The sequence below is a fragment of the Stenella coeruleoalba genome (assembly GCF_951394435.1).
Source record: "Stenella coeruleoalba genome assembly, chromosome: 15".
Classification (NCBI taxonomy): Eukaryota; Metazoa; Chordata; class Mammalia; order Artiodactyla; family Delphinidae; genus Stenella; species Stenella coeruleoalba.
Genome location: NC_137161.1, coordinates 57,854,870 through 57,878,101, shown reverse-complemented (window position 1 = coordinate 57,878,101; position 23,232 = coordinate 57,854,870). Strand labels below are relative to the sequence as shown.

General features: G+C 49.7%; 1 protein-coding gene across 1 annotated transcript in view; it reads left to right on the top strand.

Moving 5' to 3' along the window:
• The window catches only part of TEKT5 (tektin 5), a gene marked incomplete at its 5' end in the record, with an annotated part of 38,672 nt that overhangs the window by 4,140 nt on the left and 11,300 nt on the right, over positions 1 to 23,232 (top strand). Inside the window, 3 exons of the mRNA XM_079945768.1 lie at positions 69 to 139; positions 5,746 to 5,889; positions 9,707 to 9,929. Coding sequence (XP_079801894.1) covers positions 69 to 139; positions 5,746 to 5,889; positions 9,707 to 9,929 — 438 coding nt within the window. The remainder of the gene's footprint in view (positions 1 to 68; positions 140 to 5,745; positions 5,890 to 9,706; positions 9,930 to 23,232) is intronic.

Sequence of the window (23,232 nt, the reverse complement as noted above, 5' to 3'; positions counted from 1 at the left end):
CTGGCCTGGGAGGCAGGAGGCTGTGAGTTTCTAAGGGACCTCACTCTTTCTGACATCTTTCATTGCAGGAAGTAGATTTGCTAAAATGTTGCCAACAACAGCTGAGAAAACTAGCTCAGAGGATTGACATCCAGATGCGGTAAGAGCTGCTTACTCTCCCTTTTCTTGGAGTTTGTTTTGGGTCTCCCAGGTTTCAGGGGTCCCGCGTCTCCAGGTGGTTCTTTCAATCAGTGGTGTACTGGCAAGCTTTTAACAGCCAGCTCTCCAGGAAAAGAAAAAAGTCCTGATCTGTGGCATTTGTCAGTTTCAGCGAGGTAAGTGCTACCACCATGGCTGATCTGTCTATCAGTATGATGTTACTGAGATGCACACTATTGATTTTCATGAGTTAGCACAGCATTGGTGGTTCTTGTTTGCGGTGAGAGCCTTGGCAAAAGAAATTGGCCTCACTGAGGCTCCTCTTAGCCTGTGGCTTCCGCATGCGAGTCCTGAACTTTGGGACATGGCAGAGAGTGGGTGGCGTTGGGTATCAAGGTGAGGGGCCCGGGCCTCTCCAGAGGGGAGCTGGTGGACACCTTGAGCCACTGTTCCTTTTAGTCTTCAAAGGAATCAGCTTTTTGTTCTTGGAAGATTATGTAACTGGTATCATGACAAGGCAGGAGGCTCCCCCATAATTAAAGGGAGGCTTGAGTTTTACCGGGCTTGGGACCCATAGATGAGCCCTTGGCACCCAGCTCGCCCGGAGGCAGCAGGCTTCCCGCCTGGCCCTTGAGCTGGGCACTTGCCTTTAACACTTGCAGGCAGGCTGCTCTGCTGGTTTCTCCTTGTTTACTCAGATATAGCTAACAAGACGGGCTGGCCACCTGGCCAGGGCTGCCCCTTCCCGCTGTGTGGAGGACGTAGGCAGCTTGCGTGGGATGCTAAGGGGTAAGGAAGCTTGCAGATAGGCTCCGGGAGCTTGGTGCCCTGGTTTGTTCTTCCCCAGAAACAGCAGTCGCCCCTACCTCACACACACACACAAACACACACACACACACACACACAGCAGCCCCTCAACTCCACTGAGGCTGTAAGAATGGGTGGCAGAGGTAGGAGAGAATTATCCTGTAAAAAGAAAATAAAGAGCGTCCAGGACAGTGTTGAAAAGCTGCCTGCAGATCCAAGGGTGTGGTCAGGGGCAGATGAGTTGGGAAAACCCAGGGAGACATCAGAGGTGGAGAAAAGTGGAAGTGAGATGCAAATGCAGCAGTGACTGAGGTGACAGTTGAATGGATGAAAGCGCGGTTGAATTCCATCACTATGTGCCTCTGTCTTGACTTCGACATTCCGACCTACCACTTGGACTATGTTTGCCTAATATTCGTCTACACATTAATCCACTTAAAACCCTTCGATACTTGTACTTAAACAGGAACGTTTTAACAAAGGGAGGTCTTTGGGCAAGCAAATGCCTTTGTTGTATTTTTCTTGCCCTATGTTTACAATCACCTATTTTTTGGCAAACGAGCATGGTTTTCCATTTGTGGTTGATGTGGGGCTGTGACAAGACTTGGTGTTAGAGTGACGGGAGGGCTGAGGTTTGGGAAATGGGACAGTTTGAGCCGGAAGAGTGAACAAAAGCCCACACTTGAAATTGGGGAGCTGGACTCCAGAAGGGAAATCTTGAAACTGGGGTGGGTGGAGCGCTGCTTGTGCAGGAAAAGTAGAAAGATCAAGACGGTCTCATCGACTGGGAGACACAGAATGAGAGACACAGTGAACTCTGATGTCAGAGGGAAAAAGAGACAGAAAGAGAAAGACCCGAAGCCATAAACAGAGAGAGATGAGTAGAGAGACAGAGGGACAGAGAGTTTCACAGACATGCCAGACAGAGAGAGAAATCAAGAGGTGAGAGAGATGAAGAGATGGAAAGGGACAGACACAGAGAAAGAGGAAAAGAGAGGAGGAGAGGCTGGGAGGAAAGCAGTGGAGGCAGTGTGGGTGGGGAGGGGATGAGAGCGGGTAGAAGGGACTCTCCTCTTTGCCAGGACCAGAGGCCCAGTCACCCTGGAGAGAGGCCCTTTGACCTTGGGCGGCGGCCCCTTTTCAGAGGACACCTGTCATCTTGCAGGGAGGAAGCTCTTGCTGAGGGGGCAGCCTAATTAACCTGGAAGTGGCCAGAGCCTCATCCACAGGGCAGAACTCAGTGCGACCTTGCCCTTGGGGAAGCTCTGCCGATAACCTGCTAAGGTGGCCGCCCTGGCCCCAGGCAGGGGATGGGCTGTTGACTCATGGTTTTCTAGGCGAGGCCTGAGGCCTGCATCTGCTCAGAGCTGTGTCCTCACCTCACCAGGTGCCCCAGCAAAGCAGAAAAGGCTTTCCTGACTGGGCAGGAGCCAGGCTCAGGCTTTTCCTTGTGGGCTGACAGCAGGGCGAGTCTTGGCACTGGCCAGGCTCTCCATCTGGGGGAGATGGGGCCTTCGTCTCCCTCCCCAGGCCTCATTAGCCAGGGCCAGGAGGCTGGACCAGCTGACCCGGGATTCTGAGGCCCCAGGTTCCCCTCTGATGCTCTGGAACGTTTCTCTTCTACATTCTGGTCTTTCTTCACACTCCACCTCATGAGGCAGGATGGGGCCCCATTTCCCCACGGCTCTGCCAATTCCAAAGGCCATAAGGGCCCCAGGATGGCTCTCCTTGCTCCAACATGACCCTCTGTGCATCCTGATGGGTGCAGACCCAGCATGAGGATTTAATTTCTTTGTTCCTAGCCTGTTTGAAACCTCTCACCAGCTTTCAGTATCCATAGCAGAAAAAGAACGTGGCAGAAAGATAGAGACAGGCAGGGGAGAGGTAGAGAGAGACATACACTGAGTCCCCGAGACAGAGAGAAACCAAGCAAGAGGAGGCAGAAGGAGATAAAGATGAGAGAGACAGAGGGACAGAGACAGGGAGAGGAAGGGAGATGCCAATGCAAGGGACACGGGTTCGAGCCCTGGTCCGGGAAGATCCCACATGCCGCAGAACAATTAAGCCCAAGCGCCACAACTACTGAGCCTGCGTGCCACAACTATGGAAACCCCGTGCCTATAGCCCATGCTCTGCAACAAGAGAAGCCCCTGCAATGAGAAGCCTGCACACTGCAACAAAGAGTAGCCCCCGCTCGCCGCAACTAGAGAAAGCTCGCGCGTAGCAATGAAGACCCAATGCAGCCAAAAATAAAATAAATTAAAAAAATTTTTTAATTTTATAAAAAGAAAGTAAGAGAAAAACCAGAGCCTAATAAAAATAAATAAATAAATAAATGGTACAAATGAACTTATTTACAAAACAGAAATAGAGTCATAGATGAAAAACAAACTTATGGTTACCAGGGGGAAAGGGAAGGAGGGATAAATTGGGAGATTGGGACTGACATATACACAGTGCTATATATAAACTAGATAACTAGTAAAGACCTACTGTATAGCACAGGGAACTCTTCTCAATACTCTGTAATGACCTATATGGGAAAGGAATTTTAAAAAGAGTGGATATATCTATATGTGTAACTGATTCACTTTGCTGTATAGCAGAAACTAATACAACATTGTAAATCATCTACACTCCAATAAAAATTTTTAAAAAATAATAAATTAAAAAAAAAAGACATCAAGGCAAAACTCCCAATCAATGCTTATGCGTCTTTAATTTCCCTTTTTCAACCAAAAAAGAAACAGAAAAAGTTTCAGGCTTAGAACCTACTGGAGACAACAGATTCTAGCTAGCATTCTGTTAGTGTTTACTTTGCATTTAGGTTTGGAAACAGTTACTGGTTTTCTTTTAAAGACAGTGATGTAGATTTTTCCTTTTGAAATACATTTATTTATTTATTTTTTAAACATCTTTATTGGAGTATAATTGCTTTACAATGGTGTGTTAGTTTCTGCTTTATAACAAAGTGAATCAGCCATACATATACATATATCCCCATATCTCCTCCCTCTTGCGTCTCCCTCCCTCCCATCCTACCTATCCCACCCCTCTAGGTGGTCACAAAGCACTGAGCTGATCTCCCTGTGCTGTGCGGCTGCTTCCCACTAGCTATCAGTTTTACATTTGGTAGTGTATATATGTCCATGCCACTCTCTCACTTCGTCCCAGCTTACCCTTTCCCCTCCCCATGTCCTCAAGTTCATTCTCTACGTCTGTGTCTTTATTCCTGTCTTGTCCCTAGATTCTTCAGAACCATTTTTTTTTTTTAGATTCCATATATATGTGTTAGCATACGGTATTTGTTTTTCTCTTTCTGACTTGCTTCACTCTGTATGACAGACTCTAGGTCCATCCACCTCACTACAAATAACTCAATTTTGTTTCTTTTTATGTCTGAGTAATATTCCATTGTATATATGTGCCACATCTTCTTTATCCATTCATCTGTCGATGGACACTTAGGTTGCTTCCATGTCCTGGCTATTGTAAATAGAGCTGCAATGAGCATTGTGGTACATGACTCTTTTTGAATTAAAAATGCATTTATTTATGTATTTTATTTATTTATGATTGAAAAAGAAAATTAGCAGGTAAATAATAGTACAGGTACTTTGGGAATATGGCAAGAATCATGAAAGTGGGTCTCCAATGTCTGGAGTCTTGGCACACAGTGACATTTAAGTCTAAACTTCTCAGCCAAGATACCAGCCCTTCAGGCTCAAGTCCTGGCCCCACCCAATTGTGTTCTCCTCACCTGGCTCAGTTCCAGACTCCACCCACTCCCTGACTCCGCCCACTCCTTGACCCTGCCTAGGCCATGACTCTGCCCAGTCCCTGAATCTACCCAATTCCTGACCCTGCCCAGTCCATGACTCCACCCACTCCCTGACTCCACCCAGTCCCTGATTCTGCCAGCCTTTTGAGCTGCTTATGGGTCCCTAAATACCTGGATGTCTCTAGCTTCTCTGCTTTTGCACATGTGGTATCCTCAGCTTGGAATTCTCATCCCCCCAACCCAACTTTGTCCATAATATCTGCTCCTATTGTTATGAAAACCCAGCTGAGACACTTTCTGGGGAAGCCTTCCCTGACCACCCCTCACCCAGAGTTAATGGCTTCCTCCTCTGTGTTACTGTGTATCCTTTTTGAACCTGCACTGTTGCTCTTTTCATTCTTTCTTTCTTTTTTATGGTATTTATTTACACAAATCCGTGAGCCACTTGAAGGTAGTGACTGAGGCTTATTCATGTCTTCCCTCTGTGCCTGGCATAGCATCAGACACAAGGATTTGTGAACTAATTTAAATTGAAACCTGGCTTTGTCCAAAGTGTGAATTCATATCTTCTATATTAGGTCAGCAAACTACAGCTGGAGAGCCAAATCTGGCCCACCACCTGTTTTTGTAAATAAAGTTTTATTGGAACACAGCCACAACCATTCATTTACACATTATCTATGCCTGTTTTCCTACGTAGTTGAGTAGTTGCAAGAGAGACCATATGACCCACAAACCCTAAAATATGTAGTATCTGACCCTTTACAGTAAATGTTTTCTAAGTGACAACAGGTCTGCTTGGATTAGGGGGAGGGTGGGGTAGTGCAGGGAGGCCCTGGGTGTGCGGGGAGGCATCAAGGCGGGAAGAGGGCTGGAAGCCACTGGGGGTGGACAGAGCACCCTCCTGGGGGTCCAGAGACTTGGCTTCCAGCAGTGGCTCTGCACCGACCTCCCCTGTGACCTTGGGTGAGGTACGCTGGGTGAGTGCACAGTTTAGGGACATGTCCTTGCCCCCACAGGGATAACCGGGATGCTCAGCATGTCCTGGAGAGGGACCTCGAGCACAAAAACTCAGCCGAGTTCATCGACGAGAAGTGCCTTAACCTACGGAACACATCAGATTGCATCAGCTTCTTCCACGGCGTGGAGAAAATTGATTGCACGTAAGTACCGGGCTGTCAGTCTTCACCTGGCCGTGCCCGAGGACAGCAGGGGTTTCTGGGTCTGAGCCTGCTAAGGAAACGTAAAGGGGCATCGCGCACCGGTCAAGTGTGAGGCTGTGTGGTTGAGTGGGGATCCTGAGTTGCAAGCTACAGAATCCGATTCTGGCTCACTTAAGATGGAATTTACTGGAAGGCTGTTGGGCAGCCACTGGCTCCAGGGGAAGGCTGGAGGGGAGGTTCTGGCAGCCTGAAGGAGCCAGTGGGAGAGAGCTAATCGGCCTTGTTGTTGGAGCACCACTGTCTTTCCACGTTTGCCCCACTTCACCCAAGATCCCAATTCCAGCAAGACAGGGCAAGATATTGGCTCGTGAGGGTCCCACAGCTGCTGCTGCTGAGGCACCTGGATTGGCAAGTCCACCAAACAAATTCCAAGAGGAATTTCCAGAAGGAGGAGGAATTCAAGTTTGGCTGGGAGAGCCAGCTGGTGCCTGCCCATGCTGGCAGTGGCTTAGGGTGGGTTCTGGAGCCAGGCTGTCTGCCTTCAAATCCAGCCTCCACATTAACCCTCGGGACAAAGGATTTAATTTCTCTGGGCCCCGTTTCATCACCTCTACCACTGGGATAAAAATAGCACCCACCTCCCAGAGTTGCTGTGAGTGTGGAAAGGTGGGCGTGTGAAGTGCTAGGCACAGAGCCTCGTGTCGGGGAATGACGACGGCTAACATTTATCGAGTGCTTGCTGTGTGACCTCATTTTCTCGTCACAACAGCTATGAGGGTGGCGTCTCCTGTCTGCCTGACACTGCCATGGACACGTCCTAGCATCGCGGAATTGCGTGCAGAACGAAGGCGTGCTTTCCCCATCGGCAGTCCGAGGTCTGGGATAATGAGGGCTGGAGAGAGATGCTCTGGGTACATGCAGAGGGAGGGGTCTATCTTGGTCCTTTTTAAAAAAATCTCTAGCACATAGCATTGTGCTTGGTACATAGTAGGTGTGCAATAAATATTTGTTGAATGAAAGAATGAATGAAAGGGGGAAGGGAGGGAAAGGAGAGAAGGAAAGGGAAGGTCTTCTTGGCCCACACCAGGGTCGCTTTCTGGATCGTAGTAAATATGCAGGTGTTGAAAGGACCCTTTGGGGTTTCCTGCGATGACAGCTCCTGGGGACCCTTCTCCTCCTCCTGACAAGGTTGACTGCCCACGGCGCTGGCAAAGTGAACAAGACCTCCAGGGGGCCTAGTCCTCTCAGCCACGGCTGCCCACCTGGACAGGGAGTCTGGAAGTTTCCCTTCCCAAACAGATGCCTCCCTGAAAGCTGGGCAGCCAGGCTGGCTGGCAGAGACTCTGATTTCCGTGCCCAGGAGGGGTCTGCTGTTTAAAGTCCTCCATCCAGCGACTCCAGCTGGAAAGCCAGAGCTGCCATTTGTGACTAATTGCTCCCCAGATGTACTAGCTCAGGGCTTTGTATGTGAGGTTTTCTTAAAGCGGGGCCATGTCTGGGCAGGCAACAGGACGTTTGGAGGCTCTGTGTTGCCGTATCTCTGTTCACCGAAGGTCTCATTGCCACGGATTAACCACTGATAATGAAGATGAAGATGCGAGCTGATGCCTTTTACCTGCTGTTTGCTATAGGTTGGGCCCTGTGCTGAGCGCTTCCACGGTCTCGTGAATAATAAACATTTATCAAGTGCTTACTATTGTCAGGTGCCGTGATAGGGGTTTCACAGTTGGTCAAAAACCCTGGGGGTAGGTACCATTTTTATCCCCATTTTACAGAGGAGACTAAGACTCAGAGAGGTGCAGTGACTGGTCCAAGCTCACACAGCGAGTGGCAGAGCCACAGTCTGAGCCCACGTTGGACACTGGGCCTTTGTTTTACCATAGCGCCTTCCTGCCTCCCCAGCAAAGCCTGCTGGGTCCTATGTTTTTAGAGTACGCAGGCTCCAGAAAGCACGTTCCCCCTACTGAAGCACATCACCTGTGAGGAGACAGGCTGCCTCGGCAAATTCCCCCAGGGAGAGTGTGATTAAGCGGGTTGTTTTCCCTGGGGAGCTCAGCTGTCTGCTCCAGGGGAGGGCTTAGCAGCTGCTGCCCTTGACACTGACAGTGTCCCATTGAGCAGTGGGAGGTACCCTCGGAATAAATCTGCAGGTCACTCTCTGCCGTCCTTGTTGCCTCCTCGTTCCTCTATTGACGGTGAGTAGCTGTGTGACCTTGGAAAAGAAGACACTTCGCCTCCCTGAGCCTCAGGTCTTCGTTGGATGAACGCTCTGGATCAGACTCAGTGCCCTCTCACATCTTTAGGAGCCCAAGGCCTCTCCAGAGGCTTGATTTTAACTCCTGCAAAAGCCAGACAAAACAACCACATTTTGTATGTTTTTAAAAATATTTCTATTCACTATGTAATCTAAGTGTGCTTTAAAATGTCCTGAAAGAGACTTCTATTTCAGATGATTGAATCTCTTTTTTTCCTACTGCCTGAGAATAAAAATCTGCTTTATTTTAAGAACTGGAGACTTCCCGGCTAGAAAAGACCTTGAAAAGTTATCTAATCTGGTTTATCCGGAGACTGAAGTCAGCTCAAAGAAGCATGTGTCTCTGTTTCTCAAAAGGTTCCCAGAGGAGAAAACTCCTGTACAATAGTGGATTGCTTATTGCCTGAATTTACATACTCGGCCAGGAAGAACTTTCTGTTCCCTAAACTGAATCCCTTATGTGTCACTGCCTCCAAGAAGCCTTCCCAGTCTGCCCTTTCCCTAGTTTGCCCTTTCCAATATAGCCTGAGCTCCATTTGTCCTCCCAGATCCATTCTCTAGCTGCCTTGTTGTGAGTCCTAGAGAGGAGCCTGCCCTCTACAAACTGCCGCTCCTGGGTCTTTGCCATCTGGTTCCCAGTTGGGTTCAGCCAATAGGAGGGTCACCAACATGAGATGGAGGAGAAAGATGTTGGGGATTTATTCTACATGGCTCCCTCTCTTGCCTTTCACACCTGGGGTGGTGACAACTTCGTGCATTTGCTAGTCTATGAGCGCCTCGGCGCTATCTGAGAATAAATTCCATTTCCTTTTATGGCCCTGACTGACACGTAATGACCCACTCCATTTGTCTCTCTTCCATCATCCTGCTTCTAAATTCTTTCATAGAACATAACACAATGTGTGAACATCTTCTTTATTTATTGTCTATCTCCCCCGCCTCCCTCGGAAATTTATCACTATGAGGACAGGGATGTTGCCCACTCTATCCCAAGTGCCTAGAACAAGGCTTGGCATGTGGTAGGTGTTCAAAGAACACTTGTTGAATGAATAAGTCAGTGCGAGTAGCATGGCCACAGGCTCATCCCTGAATCATGCCCGATGCCCGCTTCTTGGCCTGTCTCTCTGTTTTTGGTGATGGTGGAGGGAGTGTTAGAGAAAAAAGCTCTTTGGGGGAATCTCTCCTCTCCTACAACTCACCAAGTGCCCTTTCGGGAAGCCAGCTAGTCTGCAGTTGCCTCATCTGTAAATGAGGTGTTTGGGTCAGCTCAGTGGCTCTCAACTGGGGGCAATTGTGCCCCGTCCCCCAAGGGACATTTGGTAAATGTCTAGAGACTCTTGATTATCACAACTGGAGAACCGTTACTACTTGCATCTAGTGGGTAGAGGCCAGGGATGCTGTTAAACATCCTACGGTGCACAGGACAGCCCCCTCCAACGGAGAATTATCCTGACCCCAATGTCAGAAGTGCCAAGGTTGGGAAACCCCGGATTCAGCGATCTCCAAGCCTGCTGGAGACCTCCGACTCCTCGCCTGGTAAGTCCTCTCTCGTGCCTCTTGCAGGATCTCCGTTCCCGAGACATGGGCCAAGTTCAGTAACGACAATATCAGGCACTCGCAGAACATGCAGGCCAACTCTGTCCAGCTGCGGGAGGAGGCCCAGAACCTCTTCGATGTGCTGTTGGATCAGATGTGGAAGCAGTTTACCAACACCAATCTGGCCTTCAATGCCCGCATCGCCGAGGTGACAGATGTGAAGAACAAGATGCAGATGCAGCTGGCTAAGGTAAGCGAGATGCCTGTGCGGACCACCGTCCATGATGCCAGGCCCCCGGCCCTCGCCCTTGGGTCTCAGCAGCTTCTGGTCAAGCTGCCCGCCCCACTGCTGCTGCTGAAATGGTCCCAGCAACCCATGGTCTATGAGCCTGTCCACCCAAAAGGGGGCAGAGGCTGTGAGCTTCCTTTGGGGGATTCCAGCATCTTGGGTGTGAATCTTCCTTGCTCACTGGATGATGGAGCTTGGAGCTTGGCCTGGCTGTCACAGCAACACCCAAAGGTGTTGCCGATGGCCCCCAGGTCTCTTTTCTCCATCTGAGCGCACGTGGCCAAGCGTGACCAACGAGGGTGGGTGCCAGTATCAGAGCCCCAGGAAACGGGTCTGAGCAGGTCTTTTGCGCCCACATCAGCATCTTTGGAAATGTAACCTCTTGACCTTCAAAGGCTTCAAGAGCGTCAGGAGGGGTGGGGTGCTTTTTGAATTTGAGGAGCGGGAAGGACAGCCTAATCCTGCCACCATCTCCTGCTGTTCCCACACTGACATGCCCTTTTCCTGCTCCTGTATTTGAACACGTCATGCTGTTTCTCACCCCTGGGGGAGTCCTCTCTGCATGGAATTTATACTCTGCTCAATTTAGAGCACCTACTGGGTGCCAGATGCTGTGCTAGGGACTGGAATGAAAAGAGGAGTCACACAAACAGTCCCCTGGTGCCTGTCCTCAGGGGATTTATATTCTGGTCGGGGAGCAGTGGTGGCTGCACAATTGGTACACAGGAAGGACTTAGGGATGACAATCTGGTGGGAAGGGGGTGGGGAGACAGGGGACTAGTCTTGAACCTGAACTTGCCAAACAGTACCCCTTTTTACTGTATATATATTTGGGGAGGTTTTGTGGGCTGCAGGCAGGGTTTAATGGAAATTACAGGGGCAGTCTAAGCCCACCCACATAGGCCACCCTTTGGCCTGGGGTATGGACAGACAGATAAAACAAGTTTCTCTAAAATAATTGCAAGGTTATGATAAGTGGTAATGAGAGGAAGCAAGGAGATTCGCCAGAGATTCTCCTGGAGTTCTTACACCAGGTAGATCGGACAGGCAGGTGACATTGACATTAAGAGCAGAGGATAAGGAGTTAGGCAGCCAAAGGATGGGGTGGGGCGAGTGCTCCCAAGAGGATGGATGTGGGATGAGGCTGGAGGAAGGAGCAGGCACAGGGACCTCCTGCGGATTCTTTCTTTCTTCCTTCCCTCCTTCCTTCCTTCCTTCCTTCATTTCTCTCTCTCCCTCCCTCCCTTCCTTCCTTTCCTTCCTTCCATCCTTTCCTCCCTTCCCTTCCCTCCTTCCCTTTCCTTCCTTCCTTCTTTCTTTCTTCCTTTCCTTGAAAAATCATTCTATTATTGTGGTAAAATATACACAACAAAGCATTTGCCATTTCTTACTCTGTCTGCACTGCTCTAACAAAAATACCATAGACTGGGTGACTTATAAACAACAGAAATTTATTTCTCACACTTCTGAGGACTGGGAAGTCCAGGATCGAGGTACTGGGAGATGTGGTGTCTGGCGAGAACCCACTTCTTGGTTCATGGATGCTGTCCTCCCGCTGTGTCCTCACATGGCAGAGAGGTGCAGGATCACTCTTTCATAAGGGCACCAATCCCATTGATGAGCTGATGACCTCATCACCTCCCATAGACCCCCACCTCCTACTACTGTCACAATGGGGATTGGGTGTCATATCTGAATTTGGGGGAACACAGACATTCAGTCCATAGCAACCATTATTAAGTGTAGAGTTCTCTGTTATGTATCTTCACATGTGGCGCAGATTTCAACACCATCCATCTCTAGAACAATTTTTCATCTTCCCAAAGTGAAAAGAACCCTGTGTTTAAACTTTGTACTCATTAAACAATGACTCCCCATTCCCCTCTCCCCTGGCAACCACCAGCTCTACTTTCTGTCTCTATGAATTGCCTAGGTACCTCATATAGGTGGCACCATACAGTATTTGTCCTTTTGTGTCTGGCTTATTTTACTTAGCACAATGTCTTTAAGGTTCATCCATGTTGTAGATTGCATCAGAATGTCCTTCCTTTGTAAGGATGAACGATATTCCATGGACGTATGTGCCGTGTATCCATTCATTCCTCCATGGACGCCTGGATTGCTTTCGCCTTTTGCCTGTTGTGCAAGTGTTTTCTTTTAATGAGACATTTTCTATAGTGGATCAAATACAGTTCATTGTCAAGTTTTACCACATGAGTCTGAGGCCTGGAGGTGGCTTGGGAACTCCTTTGCAAGTCCTTTGGTGGGACTTGGTGGCTGGTTTCTCATCTGTGAAACGAGGAGTAAGAATTCCTACTTGGTGATGATAGTGTAAGGATTAGTGAGTTGACCTCTGTGGAGCTGTTAGTGCTTGGCACACAGTAAACACTCAGTAAAAGGTAACTGTAAGTATTAGTATTATTGATGGAGAGAAAACGGATCTTCTGGGTGGGGTGGGGTGCATACCCTTTTCCCTATCCACATTTCTCCATGGAAGTTTGGAATTATTACTAGCAGCTCCATCACTGCTGATCACAGAGTTTTTGCTACCACGTGGATTTTTATTAAGAGTCATTATTTAATAACCAGCTGCTTTGCAAGTAAGTGAGCACCCATTTGAGATATGCCAGACCCCAACATGACACGACTGGCATTTCACTTGTCTTCTGGTTGGTGACCATCTCACATAGTGTTTTTCTAAGATAGTAAAGGAAAGAGTTGATATAATGAAAATAAATATATAGCAACCATTTCACCTTTCAATAGTTTGCTTTAGCTGGAGGACTTGAAATGCTCTCTTTAAAATTTCAGCTGTTAATTGTTGAGCTTGGCCTGATTCCCCTTGACAAGAGGCATTTCTGGAAAATTCTAGGCCCCCATCCCTACCTGTGCTGCAAAGCAATTATTGCCCAGGTGGTCATAGGAATCCACTTTGGAAGGCCAGGTCTCCACAGTTCCCCATGCAGACTTTGAATGCCCCAGTGGTTTAGGGCTGTCTTGGTCATGTTCACCATGATCCCGGGGTTCTATCCCCAAGGCCATACCCCAAGCCTTGTAACTTGTCCTGGGTCCTCACACTTTGGGGCCTTGGGGTATCAACCAGTCATACTGACCACTGCTTAAAGAAGGGCTGGTGACCTCTTTGGGCTGAGTCAGTTGATAGCCACAGAGTGGGTGGCTCCTGAGAACCAGGGGCCCAGTGCGGGGTGGGGGGTGGGGGAGGGGCGTGTCTCCAGATAAGCGTAAGTACCCTGCATCCAATTGCCCAGTCCAAGGTGCCTTTTAGTAGAAGACTCAATGTGGAGGGCAAGGTGCAAGGACCTGGGGGGAGGGGGCACGGGGGCAGGGACGCTGCTACAGCACAGTGCTTATTCTACACTTGTGGGAACGAGGCCCCAGCAGGGGAAATGCCGGTAGGTGTGTTACACGGACGCAGCGTTAATATCACTGAATCACACAGTGAGAAAGTTATTCCTTCTTCAGTCCTTTTTCAATCCTTGTGATGCTCTCAAGAGGAGAGTCTTGATGGGATACTAGACGGCCTTCCTCACCTCTTTAACCCCGTCTGATCTCCCTTTTAAACAGAGAGCGCCGGCCTCGGGCTGAGAGCACTGGGCAGCAGCTGTATCCAGCCAGAGTTTCAGTCACATGGTTTTACTTTCATCTTGTTCGTGCATTTTTATGGTTATTTCCATTATGGCAAATGATGCTGATTTTCCACTGATGATAGTGATATAGTTTTATTTTTAAACAAATGCATTTAAGGTTTGTATTTTTGTTTTTTAAAAAGCCAGTTGCCTTGAGAAGATTGTGAATCATGTCACAGGTGGTGTATGGTGTATGTGAGGGGATATGGCCATAATGGTAAGGACCTGACAACCTGACTGTTGGAGAAGAGCAAAGTGGACCTGTGCATCTCAGGTATTACTTTGTGTGCAGTAGTCACCCATGTTACCTGGAGACTGCATCGAAATGCAGATTCTGACTGAGCAGGTCTGGGGTTGGGCCTGAGCATATGCCTGTTGAACAGCCTCAGGAAGTTGCCAGTACCACCGGTGGGAGGTAAGGCAGAGTGCAGGTTGTAAAGCGAGTTGGCTTTGACAAAGAAGCTGTCTCCTTCTCTTCTTTCCTTCCTTCTTCCTGCCTCTCTCTCCCAAACTCAAAATATTGGGGGAACCAAATCCTTCCAAAAGGCAAGCCACAGTCATCCAATTCTAACCAGATTTTCTCTAATTGCATTTTGCTTCCAAGCTTCCCAGCCAAGCCCAGCCATTCCTCCCTCGAGGGATCAGGCCCGCTCGGCCCATCCCATAGATCTTCCCTGCCCCGACTTCGCAGATGCAAACACCCCTCTGGGATTTCTGCCGCCCCTTCCGGATGCATGCCCTTGAATCAAAATCTCATTTTTCCATCTTGGTTATTAATGTGGTCGGGGCAATTGACCTTAGGAGCTGGGGAGGATAAGCCAGAAGCGCGGCCTCGACTGGGTTGTCGGAGAGATGCGTCGGATTTCTCTGCTTCCTCTCAACAGCACACCGCCCCCTGCAAGCTGTAGGCTTTCTTGTAGCAAACAGGAGCCAACTTTCACCCTACTGCCTCCTCCACCTGGAGCTCCAACCATCTCAGTTGGTGGCTCTCACTTCCAGATGCTTCCAGAAGCTTCCAGGGGCTCAATCCCAAATTCTGGAGTCCACTTAGATGCTCCTCTTTCTCTACCATCTCACATCCCCTCCACCAGCAAACCCTGTTGGTTCTACTTTCGGAATCTCCTCACTCCCCATGCCCTCCTCTGCTTCCGCCCTGCCCCAGGCCTCTACCATCTCTTGCCTGGACCATTGCTGTGATCTCCTAATGGCTCTGTTTGCTTTTTTTTTTTCTTTTTTTTTTGCGGTACGGGGGCCTGTCACTGTTGTGGCCTCTCCCGTTGCGGAGCACAGGCTCCGGACGCGCAGGCTCAGCGGCCATGGCTCACGGGCCCAGCCGCTCCGTGGCACGTGGGATCCTCCCGGACCGGGGCACGAACCCGTGTCCCCTGCATCAGCAGGCGGACTCTCAACCACTGCGCCACCAGGGAAGCCCTCTGTTTGCTTTTGATACAGCCACCTGTTTAGCTGGAGGCTTGTTGAGAGGACATTCGATACTAGAATAGGCCGACTAGACTGACAGAGGGAAAAAGTTCAATTGCTTTAGATTTTTCAGAAAACCTTGAGAGTTTAGCTGGAGAATGCAGGTGACAGGCTCTCTCTGCTGGTGTCCCTGGGTCACCATCTTCACCGTGGCCAGGCCTGTCTGCACCACTGCTGTCATGAGAATTTCTCAGCACCCCTCACCTTTGCAATGGCAGCGCCTCCCCAAATGCACGGAGCTCAGTGAAGTCTAAGGTAATGCAGACGGACTAGTTTTTAAATCAGGGGATAAACACCTGTAGTCCAGGGGTTAAACTTGACCCACCTATTATTTGGCCTCTCACATTTTTCTTATAACAGCTCTGTTTTTACTTGACACACAATTAACTGTACATATTTCAAGTGTAGAATCTGAGAAGCTTTAACACATATATGTCGTGAAGCCACCACCTCAGTCAAGGTAGTGAACACACAAAAAGGTTTCCTTATGTCTTTTGTCATCGCTCCCTCCCTCATTTCCAACACAACCACTGATCTGCTGTCACTGAAGATCAATTTGCATTTTCTAGAATAATTACATAAAGGGCACCATACCCTATCCATTCTTTTTTCATTAGTCGTCTTTCACTCAGCGTAGTCGAGATTCCTAGTTTGTTCCTTCTTACTCCTGTGTCTTGTGTGGATACCGTATCGTATGTATACACCCCTGGTATGTATCGTATCCATACACCACAATTTGTTTATCCATTCACTTGTCGATGGACATTAGGGTTGTTTCCAGTTTGGGGCTGTTACCAATATAGCTACTATGAACATTCATATACATACCTTTCTGTGCATTCTCAGGTTTTGTTTTTTTTAATATCTTGGTAAAAAATGGAGATTTTATGTAGAAGTTCAGATTTCTAGAATCTCTGGAAAAATGGGTGGCTCTAGCAATTCCGAGCCCACTTTCCTACAGGGGAGCAACAAACAGGAGTTGAACGGCCACAGCCCCTCGTTGGACAGGGCCTGGGCCCTCCGATTGGCTCAGTCCCCACGGTCTTCCCTCACGGCCCCCTTTGCGCATTTGCATCACCTGCCTGATTCCAGCAGGCTTGTACCTTGGCACGTTCTGCTCTGTGCACTGGAGGAAACGCAAGAAAGCAGCCAGGCCTGGAAAGGATTGTAGAGAACCCAGAGGGGCTCTGAGTTTTCCCCTTGAAACGTTTTGCTTTTACTCTGAAGTTTCTTTGGGGTTTCGACTTCCAATTGGTCATTAACACCAGCAGAACCTCTCCTGCCCCAGGAGGCAACGCCAGGGCAGGAAGGCGCGTGTCTGTGGGGTGAGGGCCCGCAGTCGCCATCTGAGGGCCCCAGCGCCTGCCGCCAGCCCCTCTGTTTGTCTAACGAGGCCTGGAACCCGTGATGGAGTGGGAAAAGCTTTTGTGCTTTGCAAGCAGTCGGATCCCTTCCAGCACAAGTGCCCGCAGACAAGCTCCTGACGGCTCGTTTCTAAAACCAGCCCAGCCCAGGGGATGTGGAGCCAGCCCGCCTGCCTCTGGTGAGGAGGGGCCGGGCCAGGCTTTAAACACCATTGCATCCTAGTGAGAAAGTTCTCGTTTCAAGTTCCCTCCATCAATCCTCCCAATAGTGTCGAGGAACAAGGCTTGATGTGATGCTAATCTGTCTTTGCCATCGCTCTTTTGTTTGGGAATCCCCCTTTCCAGCCAGGCCTCAAGCCTCAAGCTGGCACTGAACTTTGAAAGACAACAGAACTTAGAATCAAGGTCTTTCTTTCCATCTTTTCTACTGTGATGGTACTTTCTATCAATGGCAAGAGATACTCATTTTCCATGTGTGGCAATGACATAAAGATGCCATTTCAAATACATTTGTTCAAGGCTGAAAAAGGAGTTGATTTGAAGCAGTAGATAAATAATTGTTCAGACATGCTTGGGTATGTGGGTGTGTAGAGGGTTTCCAAGGTAACCCTCAGGAGAGGCCTCGGGGCTGTGTTCAGTAGGTCTCTCTGCCTGATGCTCACCTTAGTACCAAGAGGAATCAAAGGCTCCCTGGTGTCATGTAGGCTCAGGTCTCATCACTGTACTTGGGAGGTATGGGCCTGGGGACACCCGGTTGAGGGGTCCACGAGAGCTCAGATACGGGCAGTTCTGAAATGTGAAATGGCGGGATGATGGGGCGGGGGTGCTGGGTCACCGCTGTCTGTCCACGGTGACACTGTGCCAAATGAGAGAGGAACGGCTGGGATCAGGGAAAGAGGGCCAAGGTCCAGAGCTGGGAAGGCAGCCAACAAATGCAGGATGCTGGAGGGACCAGACAGCAGAGGGGGCCGAAAATGAGCGTGGGTCAGCATGGCCCGGGTAGGAGCTGAGGACAGTGCAAATGAGGTAGTTTGGAGCTCACTTTGTGGACCACTGATACTCAAGGAAGCCATTACTGCCCTCTGCAGTTGGTGTTAGCCAATCGTATGCTTTGACTGGAAGCCCTGGGTGGGGCAATCACCGGGATTGGTTGCTGCTGAGACAAGAAGAATGTAAGATGCAAGCCTGGCGGAGGCAGAGGGTTGACTTGGCACCTCCTGGGTATGGGTGTGTCCCAGCAATCTCCTAGTTTCTTCCAATTTGTGACTTGTTCAGTTTTGGGTCCTCAGCTCCTTGCCTACTCAGGACCTGCTGCCCAGCCTCACCTATACACCTGGCTTTCACATATGCTTGCCTCATCCTGGTCCAGATTCCTCTTCCATCTTGACACTCTTCTCTCACATGTGAGCCCCATAGTGCAGTGCAGATGGCTGGGTTCAATTCTGGTTCTAGCATTTCCTGGCCATGTGACCAAGATCAGATTGCCCCACCTCTCTGTACCTCAGTTTCTCCCTCTGTCAAATGGGAGCAATAATGGTTGGCAAATATTTGCTCTGAGAATAAGAGCATCCACACTGGACTGGTCGCCTTGTAAGTGCTCAGTGACTATTAACTATAAAAATGGTAAAAAAAAAAAAAAAAAAAAAACCCAACAACAACCCAAAAAACAAAACTATGGTCTGATTTATAACCTGTTGACGGGGAGGGACAAGCAAAGTGACTGAAAGAATATGGCCTCTGGAATCAAAAGACCAGTGTTGGATTTGGTAAAGTAACTCCTCTGATTCTCGATTTCCTAATTTCTGAGAGAGGAATAATCCTGCGAGGATTGAAAGAAAAGGTACAGCTAAGCAGTTCTCAACCCTCGTACGTTGGAATCACCCTGATCTCTAGGAATTCTGATTTAATTGGTTGGGGTGTGGCCTGGGCATCCAACCTTTTAAACTCCCCAGCCAAGGTTGAGAGCTAAAGGTTCAGAGTTCAGATCAGTGGTTCTCCAGGTGTGGTCCCCGGACCAGCATCATCAGCATCCCCTGGGAACTTGTTAGAAGTGCACATTCTTGGGCCCCATCCTGGACCTTCTGAATCAGAAACTCTGGGCTCCAGCCATCTGAGTTTTAACCAGCTCTCCAGATGTGCCTCCCAGGTGTAGACGTGCAACAAATGTTTTCTAATCTCCTCTCTCCTCCCTCCGTCCCTGAGAGGTATTTACTAAGCACATCCTGTTTGCTAGACTCTGAATTAGGAGCTGGGGGCACAATGATCCCTGCTCTCAGTGGGGCTTATGTTCTAGTGGGAGAGACCAATTTAAAAAAAATAAGTAAATACATGATTCATTAAAAATTGTGATAAGCATTAAGAAGAAGAACCTCAGGGGCCTGAGCTAGTAGATTTCCATGAATTTTCACAGAATCATACAAGTGTCCTCTCTAGCAGGGAGCTCCCACCCCTCCAGGACTTTCAGGACCCCTGACCCAAGACGGCCTCTGAGCAGCTGATACTTGTATTGGCCTGGCATTGTCTGAAGGCAGCCGGCCGCCTCTGGACAGAAACAACTGCGAGCAGGGTTGACTCAACATCTCTCCTCCAGAGTCGTAATCCTCACCCGGGCTGAATTTACTCCCCGGTGGCATTTGCCGATGTCTGGAGACATTTTGTTTGTTACAACTTGCGGGGGGCAGCGTGCTGCTACCAGATAGATAGTGGGTAGAGCCCAGGGAGGCTGCTAAACACTGCAACGCACGAGACAGCCTCCCGCAACAAAGACGTTGTGGCCCCAAACGTCAGGAGTGCCGAGTTTGACTATTAACTATAAAAATGGTAAAAAAAAAAAAATGCTCTGGCACTCTCACGCCCTGCATTTCTGGCCAAGTCCCTCTGGAGCCCTCCTCAACTCGTTCTTGCCCCTGGGCTTGGCCGCGCTTGAAAATCTTCCACCGTTTGACCAAAAAAAAGGATTCCAAGCTGCCTTCCTAAGCTGGGGAACCGCACTGAGCCAGGCATCTCCTTGGAAACCCCTTGGCTTCATGCAATTTGGAAAACAATAAATTTGCAAGGTTGCACAAAGCACCCAGAAGCCGGCTGGAACTGCTAAATCTGTTTTTTCCCTCCACATCAAAAATAATTTCCCAGCCCTAGAGAAAGCCTAGAAGCTTTCTCTACTGTCACAAGACAAGATGCAGGCAGATAGTTTTACACGGCCAACAACTCTGCCAAACACATTCCCCCTTTCAAAGGCTTTGGGTGGATTTCTACTCCAGCCAGGAATATCAGCGCCCTTTTCCACTGAGCCGAGGTTGGTTTCGTCCGAGGCAGACCTGGCAAGTGCTTTTCACACCCCATTCAAGACCAGAGACCATTTCCAGCTCAGACCTCACCCTTTCCCCACGCTGGGAACCCCAACAAGGTCTGAGGGTGGACGATCACGGTCTAGTTTGCCATCCGATTACAAGTAGCAGGAGAGAGAAAAAAAATTCACCATTACCACAAAAGACATATTAACCTTCCTCTGTGCAGGCAGAGTTCTAAGTGCTTTTCTAACATTAACTCATCTTCCCTCCTACAACCCCATGAAGAAGGGATTACTATTAGCCCCATTTTACAGATGAGGAAACTGAAGACAAGTATTTTCCTAAAGCCCCCTACCCCCACCCACCGCAGCAAGTAAATGGCAGAGTCAGGATTTGAATCTAGGTGTTCCGCTCTGGAGTTCATTCTTTAAGTTAATGTGAACATCTCCCCCACTCCCACCACCACAGCCTAACAACAACAATAATAACCACTAGATCGGTGGCCTTCCAACAGGCAGTTTTATACCCCAAGGACATCTGATAACGTCTACAGACATTTTTGGTTATTACAACTTGGTAGGGGGTGCTACTGGCATCTAGTGGGTAGAGGCCAGGGATGCAGCTAAACATCCTACAGTGCATGGGACGCCCCACAGTAGAGAATGACCCAGCCCCAAATGTCAATAGTGCCAGGACTGAGAAGCCTTGGTCTCCTGGTTTGACTTAAGAAAAAAAGAAGAAAGGATAAAAGGTAGAAGGTAGGTAGATGGATGGATACGTGGATGGAGGCATGGATACATGGATGGATGGATGGGTATATAGATGGATACATGGATAGATGGATGGATGGATGGATAGATGGATGGATAGAAAGTGCTGAGGTCTATAGAGTGCCTGTTAGGTGCCAGCCACTGTGCTAAACATGGGGTACCTAAATCAATCCTTGCAGTCACCCTCTGAGGTAGATACTGTTATTATCTCCATTATACAGATGGGGAAACTGAGGCTCAGAGAGGCTTGGCACTTTGCCAAGGCCACGTGCTCAGTCCTGTGGTGCTGGCATTTGAACACAGGCTGGAGGCCCCTCCTGATTTTAGGGGCTGCCCCTCCTCCCTTGGCACACCCCAGCCATTACCAGTGCTCCCCATTTGTATAGTCTTGTGAACTCGTTCCTTCGGTGTCTCTCCATCCTGCCTTGGTGTGGGCCCTCCTGCCTCTCAGTTCCTCACTGGCCATCTTCTTCCCTCCTTTGTCCCCTCTGTCCACCCTCCAAATGGCAGCCGGAGAGATTTGCCTCAAACTACAAACATGACCATGTCCTGCTTTAAAACATTAATGTGCCTGTGATCACCTGAGCGTTTTGTTAAAATGCACGGTTCCTTCGTAGGTCTGGGGTAGGGCCTGAGAGTCTCTGCATTTCTGCCAAGCGCTCAGAATCCAGTGATGCTGGTCTACAGACCACACCTTGAGTAGCGAGGAGCTAGAGAAATTGTTCTCTCTGTACGTGGGAAACCTCGGAGGCGCAGCAGCCTTGTGTGCGCTGGGCTGCTCAGAGGGACCAGAACTTCCTCTGTGAGGGACCACAGCGGGGGCCTCAAACTACCAGCCCCAGGGCCAAATCTGCACCCCGCCTCCGCCTGTTTCTGTAAATAAAGTTTTTACTGGAACACAGATCCCCCCATACATTTACGTATTGTCCGGGGCTACTTCTGCACTGCAGTGGCCAAGTTGAGCAGTTGTGACAGAAACCATATGGCTCCTAAAGCCTAAAATATCTACCACCCAGACCTTTACAGAAAAACGTGTCCACTGTCTACAGCATCTTCAAAAGGCTCCGGAAGACTGCGTGCTGGGGACTCCCAGCCATCTGAGGGGGGTTGACTTGAAGACTTAAAATCTCACACACACACACACACACACACACACACACACAGCCATACCTGCGGCTAACAGCTCTCAGGCGGATCTCAGAGGCAGTGGCTCTGGGCACGCGGGGCTGATGGGTGATGGGTTAGAGCGTGTACGTGGTCCGGGAGCACTTGCAGTGCCCTAGCCAGTGAGGAAGACAGGCCTCGAGTCCTCATTCACTGGATGAGGAAGTTGGGCCCCTCCCCACAGCCCAGGGCTCTGAGCGGGGTGTGAGCGCCACAGCTGGTTTGCATTGGGGCTTAGACAGGACCCTAGTCTCCTGACTTCCCGCCCAGGGCTCTTACCTCCAAGAGCCTGCACGGAGGCCTCTGTGGCTGGGAATCTGCCTGGAGCGGAGCAGGTAGGGGTTGTTAACAGAAAGACCTTTGGTTCCCCAAGCCGGTGGGGGGATGGGGGGATGTGGCCCACCTTCTGCCTTGAGCTGACTCGCCTCTGAGCCACATTCCAGAGGCTGACAAAGAGGACGCTCCTCGATTGCGCAGGTGACCCCTGCCCTGACCCCTTACGCCCAAAGAAGTGGGTTGATGGAGGTTGACCCTGAGCCCTGGACTGGAGGTCTGCCTGCAAAGACAAATTCTGTCAAACGAATCTGAGTTTCTTCAGATTGCCTGACATTAAAAAGAAAAAAAAGACCAATGATCACAGAGGAAAAATCTCCTAACAGACTGAACGCTGCAGGATGGGAGTTGGGGGTAGGGTGGGGAGGCAGGACAGCCCATGGCATATGCCAGCACTGGACTAAGCACTTCATACACGTTATTTCATTTAATCTGCACAGCAACCTGGTGGGTGAGTTGCTATTGTCGTACTGGCTTTACAGACAAGAGAACAAGCGCCCTGCACAGTGTCTGGCCCCATAGAAGGGGCTACTGAGTGAAGGGCTCAGTAGATATTGAATGCATGATTGCATGAGGCTCAGAGAGGTTAAGTGACCCATTGAAGGTCACACAGCGGGGAAAAGCAGGAGCTGGAATTTGAACCTAGATCTGTGTGATCACAGAGGGACTCAGTGAGCTGAAGTGACCTGCCCTCCCTGCGCCCCCATGCACGGTATGTGGGAGGCTGAGAATAGTCTCCCAACCTTGACTGGCAGGCAGCCTGCAGCACAGGGCCCAGAGCTAGGGCCTGGGGAGGGGAGTGAGGTGACCCTTCCACTCCCACCCCCTCCTTCTCAGCTTCCGGCCAAGGCTGCTGAGACTCCTCCCATGGGGTGACCCCCTCGGCCAATCCCACAGCGGCTCGCCCAGCTGCTCCGGTGAGCCAGCCTGCACCCTGCCCCAGGGCAGCTTTCCCCCTACTTCCTTGGTTTTGTGGGAGCAGAAAGGCTAACATCCCTGGGGACTCTGGGAGAGGGGGCTTCTGGGGCTCAGGGCAGCCCTTCCCCAGCTTAGGGACTGGGGAGAGAGGAAGAGAGGGAAGGAGGGAAAGAGATCTCCAGCTGGCCAAGGAAAGATGGGAGAAGGGGCAGGATGACTTCCTCGTGGCACTTTCCAGGGTGTGTTTGTGGGAGAAACACACACACACAGGTACACGCTTGCTTTGGGAAGAGCAGGAC